Raw genomic sequence first — 14421 nt, forward strand, 5'->3', positions numbered from 1 at the left:
CTCTACCTCTATCCGAATAGTTGATATCTTGCCAAGTATTAAGTTGACATACAAACAATTTTCCCTACTTCTTTTTTTTAAAAAAAAGGAGAGACCGATCCCCTTTTAAACCTTATTCTGTGCGAGGATCTTATCAAACAGAATAAGGGGGAGAGTCGATACAGTACAAGGTTGATGGTACTGATAAAAAGTGCAACGGTCACAGACAGGATTTGAACCTGCGCTATCTCTAACTCAGACCCAAAGTCCAACGACTTAGACCGCTCGGCCAAAATCGTCTTCGTTCTTAATCACCATTTCAGTCCACTATCTATATTTTAAATTGTTTGAGTAGTTTACTGACAGTGCCTTCGTATCTCGTGTCATTGTTAAATTATTGTCCCAAATTAACAACCATAGTACTGGTGTTAACAACGATGAGCATTTTTCCAGATTGGTCCAATTTGGGTTGCCACTGACAATTCCTAAGTTGGCACCTTATACACTAAATTTATTAAATCGGAGATTCGAAGTTACTGACCGACTTCAGAAATCAACTAACGACCCAGCAGACTGCAACTATAGATGCCCAAAAAACTATTTATCGAAATACAAAACTGCAAATTTAAATTTGCAGTGACATCGTCTACTCCAATCAATAATTTAAGCAGGCCGACAGAATGCGCTCAGAAAATTTATGACTAGTAGTTATTCGTGATCCACATGACTAAAATGGGCTTTAATTAACCCAAAACACGTCTCGAATTGAATATTATAGGTCACCTACATGCTAATAAGCACTGAAAATATAAACATTATACAATCTTCTCTGGTGCCTGGGCTGATTGAATAACAGTCTTTACTTAGTTCATCATTATAATAAAACCCACTAGATATGATAATGCACTCACACCTAGCAGTGTGAGTGCTACTCTCTAGCAGGTGTGTGTTGCTTTGTGGGTTCGTCCCATTCTTCTCGGTTGTGTACTTGGTTTGAATTATTAAAAATTTTGATACTCATTCTACTAGCTCAAAAAATAATTGTTTAGAGTGTTTAACACATTGAACCCTGAGCCTATAACATCGAATTTGCTCAGTATACTGGCCGTTTTTTTGTGATTTTTAATTTTTTTTTAAATTATGAAGACATTGTTTTAACCTAACATATTATACAGCAAATTAAAGAGGAGAACACGCAGTTTTAGAAAATGTGCATTTTTATGATAAAATAATTATTTGAACAACATTATAAAGTAAACAATATAATGGAAAAAATAAAATTTGAAAAATTGTAACTTTGTATAAACGTTTTATTTTTTAACCACCTAATGTTCTATAAATGTGTTCTTAATATAAAATTAACATAACAGAAAGATATTATTCATGTTAGTACTAATGGAAGGCCTATCATAACCATACTCAGGAACATTCACGTCTTGATCATTAGGCCTAACCTCAAAATCTGGATCAGGATCATTGTCGTTGAGAAACTCACCCTACGATTCAGAGTCATAAATTTGACCCAAGATTCTTTCAAAATGAATCGCAGATGATCTTTTATTTTCATTAAAAGTACGAGCATCCTCCTCCAAATCATGCTCAGAATCTGACATCATGTCACGTATCATGCGCACTGTTATTTTGTCTAAATGATTACTCATTTTACACTACGATCAAGAAAAAGTAAAACTTGTATCACTAAGAAACCAAATAAAATAAATTAAACCATCACTAAACCAACATTTATCACTTTATTCAGTAACAGTGGAACTTTGTTTATAAATAACAATGCTCGCATCATTGCGTCGTCAGTCGGTTACGTAACTAAGCAGTTGTGTAATAGTTGAAAATACTATTTTTACAGCTGCAAAACTGTTACTTGTCATAAAAAGACGTATAAATATAAACAATATAACATGGGAAATAGTCTGAAACAACTAAACCCGATTTTGTACCGAAAACCTAAACGTATTGAATTAACTACCGGAGCCCGAGTATAGGTCGAGCTCCGTATACAACGGCGTGCGTGCTAGCCCGACCTATACTCGGGCTCCGTATTCAATGTGATTCGCATTTCAACAGCAACCACGAGTTGAGAGTACGACATTTTGAGGCATAAGTTTTGTTGCTTAGGTCTATGCAATTACTGCTGTTAATTACTGTTAACATAAACGTATGTTTTATGCATTATCTTATCATTGGATGATTTTATAATTTATTGATAAATATTAATTTAAATTGTAGTGTTTTACAGTAGCAGTCACACTGTCTCTACCAGAAGACATCCTTAGTTCAAATTCAGGGATTTAAGTCTACATTGAACTTCAACTGGGAATATGGCACAGTCAGGAAATATAATACTATCCCAAACAAATTCAAATATATAAACTGCATTATTAACGAAAGAATAAAGAAGTTAAGTAAACAGCAAACTTCTCACATTTTCCTCTGGACTTCCAGACTTAATAGTATCAAATAAATATCTTGTGAGTGTACCTGGAATGTCCTTCAGATTACCAATATGCAACTAGGTATTGAAAGACTTGATGTTTAATAGCAAAGAGTCTTAACATTTACTCATGTAGTCCTTCTATAGAGTTTTTGTACCCGCTCACTACTGTAGCTTTTAAACTAAATAAATTAAAGGAGTTTACAATTGTTCGTAACATGTTTTAAGCACCTTCAGACCGTTAGTCTGAATAATGAGTCACTTAAATCGTCACCGTTTATATCTACGTGTATGTAGTGACCCCGTGCCTGATACCGCTCTCACGCATCCTCCGTATGGCGTCACGACACACACTACACCACTCACGCACACACGCACGCACGCACGCACACAGCTTTAAACATAGCAAGTCTGACACTGGGAAGTTAACAGATGGAAAGGTTACTTGTCACTTAAATTCATATGACACACATCTTAAAATATAAAAAGCATAATAAAAAGTTAATACACAGAATAATATTTTTGTTATTAGTTAACGGGGATGTTAATCCCAATCTCTTAGATAAGAGTGACAATGTCAGTGTCTTATTCAAGGATTGACAACGTAATAATATCTTTAAACCTAAAATACAAGCAGAAAGTACTTAACTGTTCGAACCAATTCCTCTTTATTATTGGCGAACTAAGATTGTATCATTCTCCCTGCACAAATCGTAACAATAAGCTGCTACATTTAATTTTATTACAGATATTTCGTATGATGGAGAAAAATATAAGGAGAAAATAACGAAAATTGACATATCAGAGCTTTAAATGTCATTAATGTAGACATTCCCATTCTTGACTACTCACATTTTCAATCAGCGTGGAAATTCAGCAGTGAATGTCATTCATTTGGTTTGTAACAACCTTGCTTCATTTCTTTATGAACTGGTATCGTCACGATATCTTCACTTATTCCTTATCTACAAACTTATATTTCAATTCAATTCAATTCAATTCAAAAAGATTTATTTCCAAAAATTTACAAAATAAACTTTACAAACATTCAAGGAAATTGACACCCACATAGGCTGAAGCCTGTGCGTGGGTGCGAGCTGTTAATGTAATATAATATAATATACAATATTGAGGAGGTTCAAATTAAAAATGACATTTATTGGTCTGGTACATTATGACGAGTATGGAGTATTTTCATTGGTAATAATTGGGTGAGAGGAATCCAAAATTAAAAAAAAGGAAAGTCTGTAATATAAAATAAACAAAAAAATGCATGTTGTGGTTATGGACATAATTCTGCTCCAACGAGAGAGCCAGCCCGACGAGAAACGCGTTACAGTACGACCGACGCACCACATCCGCGAACCGGGCCACCGCCAGCGACCACCGCCCCGGCCCAACGACGACCGCTGTTCATCAACACCAGCGGTCTGTGATTTGGCAAACCGTCCAGCAGCCACCGCCGGGCCCAACAATAGCCACCCGCGAAGGCCCAACCAACAGACAAGGCGCGCCAACCGCCGGAGGATGTGATTAACTGTAAGATAACGGATAGTGGACTGTTTGTAAAGGTCAGTGAAGAGGTCAAGGTAGGCTTATCTGTATCCCGAGACTACGACGCTTTCGGCCGCGTCTTTGCCAATACTAAGTATCCAGCCATGCACTCTCTTTTTATAAGAGCTTACAGAACATCCTCCAGAGTTTCTCAAATAGCTCGGAATATTCCTATATAATATATGCGCAATATAAAATGGACTTGTTGTTGAAAAAGACCTGCTTAGCTGCAGTGGCTGTATTCCTATCGATTCTGCGGTTCGTGTAGAGTATGTATGGGATACATTGTTAAATATTAATCTCGGTCGTTTGAATATGTAGAGTAAGATGGTTTTTACATAAAGCTGTCTTATGCTGAGAACTTAAAAAATATTAAATAGATCATGTGTCGGAAACCTAGTACCAACTCCAATCGCGGCCTTTAAAATTGATTTTTGGACTATATATAATGGTTCCAAAGTTGTTCTGAGCGCTCCACCCCAAGCAACAATACCCCCCAAAAACAAAGACTGACAGTACGCAAAATAGACAAGTTTTATTTCAGAAAATGTTAATATTCCGTGTAATTGTTTCAATCCAAATATGTATTTCCGAATTTTGTTTTTTAAATATTCAACATGGGCAGTCCACTTCATTCTCGTATCAAATATTACACCTAAATACTTGTATTTCTCCACTTTTTCAATCTGTTCGCATTTGCAAGTTGTATTAATGCAGCTGCCGCAAGTGTGCAGAGTAAGAGAATTAAAATGTGGGTCTGATCTCTGTGTTAGTGAGATTGGCATGAATTTCGTTTTTGAAACATTCAGAGATAAAATATTTTGATCAAACCACTTTTTAAGAACAGACAAATCATGTAACGCATTGTTATAGACATCGTCCCAGTTTTTACCCCGACATAAGACCACAGTGTCGTCGGCAAATAAAAAACACTGGCCGGATATATTTAACTTGACAACATTGTTTATATAAACAAGAAAGAGAATTGGTCCAAGGGTACTTCCCTGAATAACACCGTAATCAATGGCCCTCTCCCCACTGTCTACCCCACAAACCGTGACAAACTGTTTGCGATCAGAGAGGAAACTTCGGAACCAAGATAGGGATAGCCCTCGACAACCTATGGATTCCAGTTTGTGTAATAGTTTACTTCTGTCTACGGAATCAAACGCTTTTGCAAGGTCCAGGAAGACTAACAAACAACGATCAATCAACGTTTCAATCTTAAATTACAAACATCTTATTAATTCGTTAGGTAAAAGAAATGAAATGACTAGTTTTATACATTGATTTGTAAAAGAAAATTAATCGTTACGAATCCTTTCACATCAGTTTATTTCACTTCTATTACAAAAATCAACCATATAAATCAGACTAAGAGTATAACAAAACTTGATATCTCGAAAGTAACTGAAACACTACGAGTAAAATCATTTCATATTGGGTTTTCGTGTGGGATTAAGAATAACAAATAACATGGAAAGATAATGCCAATACAAATTAAATTTTGGTAAAAAGGGTTATCAAATAATTGAATACATTTCAATATATGGTACATTTTCATTTTTCACGTATATTAATAACTACAGTAGGTAAGATTAACCTAAATATAAACAATAACGAATGAACACTAGAGGTTTCATGTGATATTATTAAGCTAGCCTCTGTGTCACTGTCAACTGAAAAACATAGTCTTGATTGCTTCGTACATTCACATTGAGAATTACAACAGTATCATAACATAACCAATACACATGTTGGGTTGTTTACAAACATGCTAATAGTTATTTTTTTAGTTTTATTACAGTGGGTGACAGTATCTTGTACTGTTTCTGGTAAGATATTAAGTGTTTTAATCTCTAAGTTCAAAATATGTTTCTGACATTGTAGTTTTATGAACAATATTTTATGTCAAAGACTGAAAGATATAATTTGAACCTAACTTATAGGCTGGTATACAATATACTGTTTTTCGTTATGTGGTACCTATTAATACATTGTAATCTTAAATAAAATACTTGGACTAATTTTGTAGGTGACTCCCCCAGTTTCTGATACTAAAAATTTGGCTGCAGTATAATCATCCCATGCTGGAATAGATATTTATGAATAAAGAATCCTCTATATAATTACTTCAACCAAATTACGTTATAGGCATTTCAAATTGAGTATAAAAAGTAATAATGTTGTGGTAAATAAAAAACAATCTAGGCAATGTATATTTATAAATATAACAAACAAAACAGTATAACATTTATTGACATTTTGCTATTTTGAAGGATAAACATGTCTGACACAAATAAAACATGTACATAACCATTGTACATTTTGCCATTATATATGGGCAGTATTAGTGTCAGTAACAAGTAAATGAATGGTAACTTGTTACCGGGATACTGTTATTTCAGTAACAGCTGGGCTGAATGATTTGCTGTCATCAAAAAGATTTTCTGGTTTTAGGTTACTCAGGAACCAGTAACAGCCGAGGCCATTTCGTGCAGGCAATGAGGCTAGGAATGGAAATATTACACTATGGAATGTTATTATGCGATATAAATAGGTTTAGATGAGGTTTTCATAAATATGTTAGTAGTATCAAAGTTAAAAATTATCTTTACAAGTGCTCACATGATCTGAGCTTGAATTTGAATACCATCTCAAGGGATTTTTTTTCTTATTTTGCCAGAAGTGCAGGGGCGCCAGGCGCCACCGAAGCCCGCACTGATGGCCGGAACATTTCTTATCGGTATTTCTCTGACCTCAAATCACGTCCTAGATCGTACAACGTGATCTGACGTCAAGACAAGTTGGACGATCTGGGACATGATCTGAGGTGGGGAAAATACCGATCAGAAATGCCCCTGGCTGTCAGTGTGTGCTTTGGTGGTGCCTTTGGCTTGGTACCCAAATTCAAGCTCAGATTACATGAGCACTTGTAAAGGTTATCTTTAACTTTTTATATTTATAATATGTACGTATTTATAGCCTAAAAACAAATAGTAGATAAGGATTTTGTAGTATCCAATAATTGTGTTGTATAGTGAAAATTTGCATTAACCCATTTATAATTTCATCAGTCAGTTACATTTTATTGAGTTAATTAAATTTTTGTATACTAACCTGTTACCATGGTAACAGGTTACTGGTACAGGTTACGTAATATTTAAACATTTTTTTTTGTAATAGGTTATTGACAAACAACAGTATTTCCCATCTATAACGGCCATTGCTCAAATACCATACACATGATTTAAATTTCTTTGAATTAATTTGGATCAATAATGTCTAACTGAATTATGTTATAGAATTTTAAGATTGTACTATAGTGAAGCTATTCTTTTATATCTCAAAGAAATGTATGCATTTTAGATTATAGAAAACAATACAACTTTGTTTATACTAAGTTTGAGCAGCATAGCACTTACAATTATTTAACAACATGTCTGACAGCATTTAAACTGTTCTAATCGTGATTCGATATCGATCATTCAAGTGTTGGACGCTTATGCCCACACATAAATATTTCTACAAACTAATGAATTTGATTTTTTCAAGTGTCTTTATTTGAATGCTATAATGGGATCAATGTGTCAGTGGGTTGTAGATATAAGAAAGGCTTTCGACACTGTTGATCATGGTATTCTGTTAGACAAATTTTATAAAAGTGGAATAAGGGGTGTTAGTCTTAAATGGTTTAGGAGTTATTTACTAGAAAGAAAACAGTGTGTTAAAATAAATTTGTACATCAGTGAAATGGGTATAATAAAGCAAGGGGTTCCTCAGGGCTCTGTTCTGGGAGCAACCCTTTTCATAATTTATATAAATGATCTATGTAATGCCAGATTTCAAGGAAAAGTTACATCATTTGCCGATGACACTTCCCTTTGCTATGTTGGTAGAAGTTGGGATCTGGTTCAATCATCAATGCAAAACGATCTTAAGGCAATTCAATGGTGGTTTACTAATAATAATATGCTGTTAAGTGCAGAGAAAACCAAGTACATGAATTTTAATGTAAAGAAGAACATTATTTTTGATATTAATCTGGAATATAAGTGTGCTAACTGTCTTATTTATCAGGGAGTTTGTGGGACGGGTAAATGTGCTGTTGTGGAAAGAGCGGAATACATTAAATATTTAGGAATTCATCTTGACGAAAGAATAAACTAGAAAATTCATATTAATAAATTAAAAAACAATTTAAACAATATTTTGAGATACTTTTATTTTTTACGAGAAATGTGTAATGAAACATTGTTACGAATGTTATATTTTGCTTTGGTCCAAAGTAGAATAGAATTTGGAATAGCTTTTTGGGGAGGGACATATTTTTCAAACATTAAGCCATTATACATTCTGCAAAAACATATCATAAGATTAATATCCTTTAAAAATAGAACTGAGTTTTCACGTCCTATTTTTGAACATTTAAAAATACTTCCATTACAGTACATGTTTGTCTATAATGTAATGAAACTTTTCTATAAAAAGAATGGAAGCATGCCTTGTGATAATAATGCATACAAGCATAGACTTAGGAATAGAAATGCATTTTTTGTCCCAAAACCTTGTACAACCTTTTTTACGAAATCCTATATTTTTGTTGCACCTAGGATTTATAATAAATTACCAGATAGTATTAAAACTTCTAAAAATGTAAATATATTCGTAAAAAGACTTAACAATTGGTTATTTAGTATAAAAGAGATTAAAAAACTGCTAGAGATTCCTGGATGAAGTAAATTAAAGTTGTAGTAGCAACAATTGCAGCAGGGTATTGTTATTTAATTGTTTGATTTCTTATATTTCAATATTCGTAGTAGCTGTATTAATATTATTTTATTGTTATTTGTATATATATGTATGTATGTGTGTATGTATGTACATATGGATATGTGTGTGAATGTATATTTTACAAGGAGTTATTTTATTTTACATTATATGGCACAATTTAACCATATTAAATAGATGCGTGTTTTGTTTTGATTGTTTATGAGTGAGAAGTTGAATTTTATGTTTTTGTAATTCTGAAGCTGGATTCTTGTAAAAATTTGTAAAAATACATTTATGGAACCTCCAAACAGGCTTAGCCTTGGAGGCCCTATTATTTCCTCAAATATATTAATAACATATTTTTATTTTGTTTTAAAACTATAAATTAAACTGGCATTTAATTGAATTTAAGTTTATTTTTAAGTAGGACTTATGTAGCCTAAAAAACCTGGCAACAAGACATTTGAGTTTTAGTTTTAGTTTTGAATTTTTTCTATGTAAAAATGAATAACTTGTAAATATTTATTGTATTTTGAGGAAATAAATATATTCTATTCTATTCTAATCTATTCTATTCTATTTTATTCGAATGCTCTTAAATAACACATCATGTAACCCTTTCCTCTAGAAACAAATTGGATGTGAAGGCTCCATAGCCTCATTTAAAATAATTTATACAATTTTGAATGTTTTAAACATGTACTTAATTTAGTAAGCCTATCCTAAAATAACAGAGGGAAAGAATTAAAAAAACACTGGGTAAAAATCAACGAATTTTCTTAATGAAATGGGACACTAGCATCTCCTTTATATCAAAGGTGATTCTGTGAATGACATTATTTTATCCCAAAACATAGGAAAACAAATTAAGAATAAAAACCTATTGACTCAAAGGAAATATATCAAAACCCAGAATGTAGGAGTCACCATCTAATATGAAATAGGTTTAACTTGATACTTTTTTGGTCTAATAGCTTAGTTTAAAGGTTTTTATGTGAGAAAAGAAATCCTGATCTCCTCTTGTTTAAAATATGATGATTGTAAAACTACCCAAAATCAATTAAATGTTCAATCAGAAGATCAAAACTATATATAAATTAACTTCAGCCGGCTAATATGTTATGTAGGCCCCAATAAAAAATAAAAACTAGGTATTAAAAATTATAGTTGATATATTGAATATTATTTCTGGAGCAAGTGCTTTTATAACTGAGAGAAATGGACTGAAAATGTAAATCAATCCAAAATACAGCCCAGATTACTGAGTTTTACTTGATAGTACTTTGCAGTAGAGCATGAAATAGGTATATAGTGTTCTCTGTCAAGGACTGTTTAGTGTATCAACTTGCTATAATTATCCCATGTCATACCCTAGCTTAACCCTGGACTGTGTACTTTAGCCTTCCCTGTTCACTACTCTTAAAGAAAGTATACATTAATTTAAGAAGAATGGAAGTTGTCTAAGAATCATATGGGGTTTTTCACCATTGAGATAGTTTTATTCTATCACCCTACAATGCTCTACTATATGTTGGTATATGTATCTGTTTGCCAGTTAGTTTTTTTTCATAGATGAGACATAGTGGATTGTACAAATATTCTCGTACAAGTTAAAAAAACCCATAAATTTCATGATTAATAAAAAAATTAAACCCTTTTGTTGCCAATATTTTTTAAATTACATAAAACCATCAATGCATATTTCTTCCGGTTTCACATAAATCACTATTGTAAATAATACAATATTTTAATGGAAATTGTTTATTTATTCTATTAGAACCCATATGTAATTAAATAATTAAATAATCTTCTCAGCAATAACAATATAGAAGGCATTTTTATTTGATTTTATACTTAGAAAATGTAAATGTACACTTACTTTTTGCACATTTAGGCTAAAAATAACTGAAACTGACCTACTAACCATAACTGTCCCACATGTGTAATAACATATCCTACCCAACCCATTCTTAACCCGACATACTCGTATCATAAAATTATCCTATCCTAGCAAATATTAGAATATCCTACCCTATCATTGTCTTAAAAAAAACGTACCTATTTGTCATGTACATGCTCCAACCTACCCTACCTAAGGGCCAATGACCTACCCCAAGGGCCAACTGCCCTAGGCAAGAAGAAAGTATACTTTGATCAACCACCTGACATGACCTTCGCCTGTTGAGATAAGATAAACCAACACAACAATAAGACATCAATAATACATTTATTCAGTATACAGTGGAACCTTGATTTATTGAACCTCAATATATCGAATTCATTGATAAATCAAAGTTTTGTCATTCTCCTCAAATGTGCCGTTTATTTCAATGCTAATTTTACCTCTATATATGAAATGTTAAATGTAAACCCCAGTATATATCGAATTTTCACCCTTAATTTTACCTACTGTTAACCTATCTAACTTAAACTTTCAGTTTATCAGCACAACAAACTGTATTTTACATGTCAAGACTACTTTGTTTTCTGTTGTCGCCAATGGTGAATCACCATTCCTCTCTCAGTTTGATTTGGACGTTACTGCGATTCGAGCAAATTTAATTTTATGTACAATACTTTTTATAATTTCTTAGTACGTATTTTCTGATAAAGTATTCATAACCAAGCCTACATTATTATTGTTATTGTTGTTGACCTCTATATAACAAAGTTACTTGCTTTAACCTTAATATAATGAGTAACAGAACAAAAACTGTAAACCTCTATATAGGGTGTTCACAAAAGGGTGTCACAGAGTTCTGTGGCTGATGTTCTCATGATTCCAAACAAAATATGTTTTATACACATGGGTCAAGAAATGTATCTTTTGGCCGCTAGCCAACATTTTGTGTGTGTTTTTTTTTTTAATAAAACAGTTATCTCTAGAACTAGTGAAGCTACAGATACCAAACTTTGCACATAGGTTATATTATACCCGGAGCAAAAAAAAACATGTCACAGCTGAAAGGCATTAGCTGTTTGTTGTTTCTAGCTTGTGCAAGCATACCTCTAAAGTAGTTGTGTTCGCTTATGCGTTGACGAATTTTATTGAGTCAATTACCATTGGAATTGTTATAAAAATCACAAAATAGTTGGTACCTATCTAGTAAATGTTTTATAACTATACCAGTTATCTTTTGTATTTGACTTTAAACATTTTTATCAGATGCCATTTTGTTAATATTAAATCAAATTGTACAAATATTTTTTTCAGATTTTCTCTTATTTGTCATAACTCATCCACAGAAGTTTGTAAGACCCTCTTGTGAACACTCTGTATATCGAAGTCTGCCCCGAACAGCCTTGATGTATCAAACCTTATTTTATAGAAATTCTCAATATATCGAAGTTCTATATATCCCCTTGAGGTTCTATATATCGAGGATCCTCCACTGTAATTATGGTTTTTCAATAACGGTTAGGTAATTCTTTTAATGTTTAGCTGAAAACGTACATATAGTAATTTTGGTCCCAATAATGTATAGCTTAATATTATCGTTTTTGAAACTTGTATTTGGTTTCCATACACAAGGGCAGTCTGGCCAGGTCAGCCAGTCGGCAATCGCCAGCGTGTCCCCGAGACCAAAGGGTTTGTTAGAGCTCCCATAGAAACTGAATACTCCCGCCAGTGTCGGGCCGTGTAATTTTATCACTTGAGATCCTCTCAAATGACAGATAGTGACTGAAAATTAATTATATATAGTTACCCATTCATTTTCTCTTGATTCCTTATCTTTCATGTTTTCCTGAATTTGAAATTTTGAACACAATAACTGTTTTGGAGTCCTCATAAAAAATATTGAAGGGATCCTTTTAAATAAATAAAAAATAAAATTTGGTAGTATACAATGCATTCGGTGAGCTTGGTAAAGCCCCTGAGAGGGATTGTTAGCAGTTGAATAAGAATTATAATATTTTAATACTTTGTATTTACCAAAATATGAAGGGGAATAGCGACAAAGAGTAAAGGATTTTTAACCAGGCTTACTTTCCTTATCATTCACATTCCTAATCAAATACTAGGGTTCCATTAACAGTTCAGGACCATGGCCATCTTACAAAATATTGAGAAAGCTCTTCCTTAAATATATAATGCACTAGATATGTGGTACAAATGTGTATTTTTATATACACAGTTTATTTAATCAAATTAAAAATTCATTTTTAGAAAATGATATGAGTGCTTTTTTTACAATGATGAAAGCCTAATTTTAATAAAGTATGGCAAACCACTATTACTTATACATTTCTTTTGTCTTTTATGCTGTAATTTCCTAGTGAGGTACTGATCCTCGGTCTTGACGGAGTTTTTTGCTGAAACTAATCTTTTCATAAATTAATATTTATCATTAACATAGAAAGGAAGTCAATCTGAAAGCCTCTAATCTAATCTAATAAATTAAAAAAGTATTTAGAAAAAATGGTGACATGAACATAACATTTTGCACAACGGATAAGCTAAATAATCTAATTGGAAATCCAAAAGATAAAATTTTAGATGAAAATAAAAGTGGGATTTACAAAATTAACTGTGAAGATTGTGATAAGATTTATATTGGCCAGACAAAAAGAACCATTAAAAAAATATTTAAAGAACACGAAAGATAATTATTATAAATACGGAAAAGTTAAAAAATCAGCTATTGCCAAACATGCATTAGAAACAAATCACACCTTTAAAAACTTCACATTATAAAAAACAAGTCCATAAACAAGAAGAACTCAGTGCTTATGAAACGTTATCCATAAAAAAACACAAAGATAAAATATTAAACAATGATTTTGGACCGATTCAAAATTCACCCTTCCTTTAAAAATTCCTTTTGACCCAAACCTTCATACATGTATTAATATTTATTTAATTTTAATTTTAATTAAACAAATCTTGTATTAAGTTTTATTCAGCTGATAATGGTTTTAAATTGTAAAATATTTATATTGTTTCAAATTGTTGATTCACACCTGATGATGGCATCTTTGATGTCGAAAGGCCTTGTGTGACAAAAATAAAATTATTGGATATTTGTGGCTTTTCTTTATGGTCTATTTCCCCCTTATATAATAACAACAAACCATCTCATTATGTTTATTTTTTGCAAAAGTTATAAATTATTTAGCTGAACAGCTTCACAAATACCAAAAGAGTGCTTGGCACTGAGAGAGGTGACCTGTTATAAGCTTGGAATTGACAGTGCTTAAAGGGTTAATAGTTTATATGTGCAGAAATATTGCTTTACAAAGAAAGAAAGAGGGATTTTCTGTGAATGAGTGTTGTGTTATTTTTGTTGTAGTGTTGTTTTTGTGTGTCTGAGTGGTGTTGTCTGGATTACATGGCTACAGTTTTGATTCTTGGGATTACAAGGTGAAGGTCATTGAACCTATGATTGCGGATCCTTAGAGCAGTTGTTATAACAATAAAGTCGAGCTTGGGAAACGATAAACCCGAAGCAGTCTTATGGCATGACAAGTTTTCCAAAGCATGCCATCAAGGTTGAACAGCTGCCTTTACTGAAGGAGGGCTCTAAAAAGCGTAAACTGGCCTATTAAAAGTGAATGACCACTAATTACTTGAACAATCCTTTGAGAGTTTTTCAAATCTTTAATTACAATTTTCTATATGTATTTCTCACATACTTTTTCCATTAAAACCTTATAAGAAAAACCCC

The 14421-nt window shown here is 32.5% G+C and overlaps 1 protein-coding gene across 2 annotated transcripts in view; it reads left to right on the forward strand.

Moving 5' to 3' along the window:
• Positions 1-5681: 5681 nt before the first annotated feature.
• Positions 5682-14421, forward strand: part of LOC124369084 — a 72188-nt gene continuing 63448 nt past the window's right edge. For both annotated transcript variants that reach the window (XM_046826802.1, XM_046826803.1), the window contains exon 1: positions 5682-5817. In XM_046826802.1, the coding sequence (XP_046682758.1) occupies positions 5757-5817 (61 nt within the window). In that variant the 5' untranslated portion in view covers positions 5682-5756. The remainder of the gene's footprint in view (positions 5818-14421) is intronic.

The sequence above is a fragment of the Homalodisca vitripennis genome, chromosome X (genome assembly GCF_021130785.1).
Source record: "Homalodisca vitripennis isolate AUS2020 chromosome X, UT_GWSS_2.1, whole genome shotgun sequence".
Classification (NCBI taxonomy): domain Eukaryota; kingdom Metazoa; phylum Arthropoda; class Insecta; order Hemiptera; family Cicadellidae; genus Homalodisca; species Homalodisca vitripennis.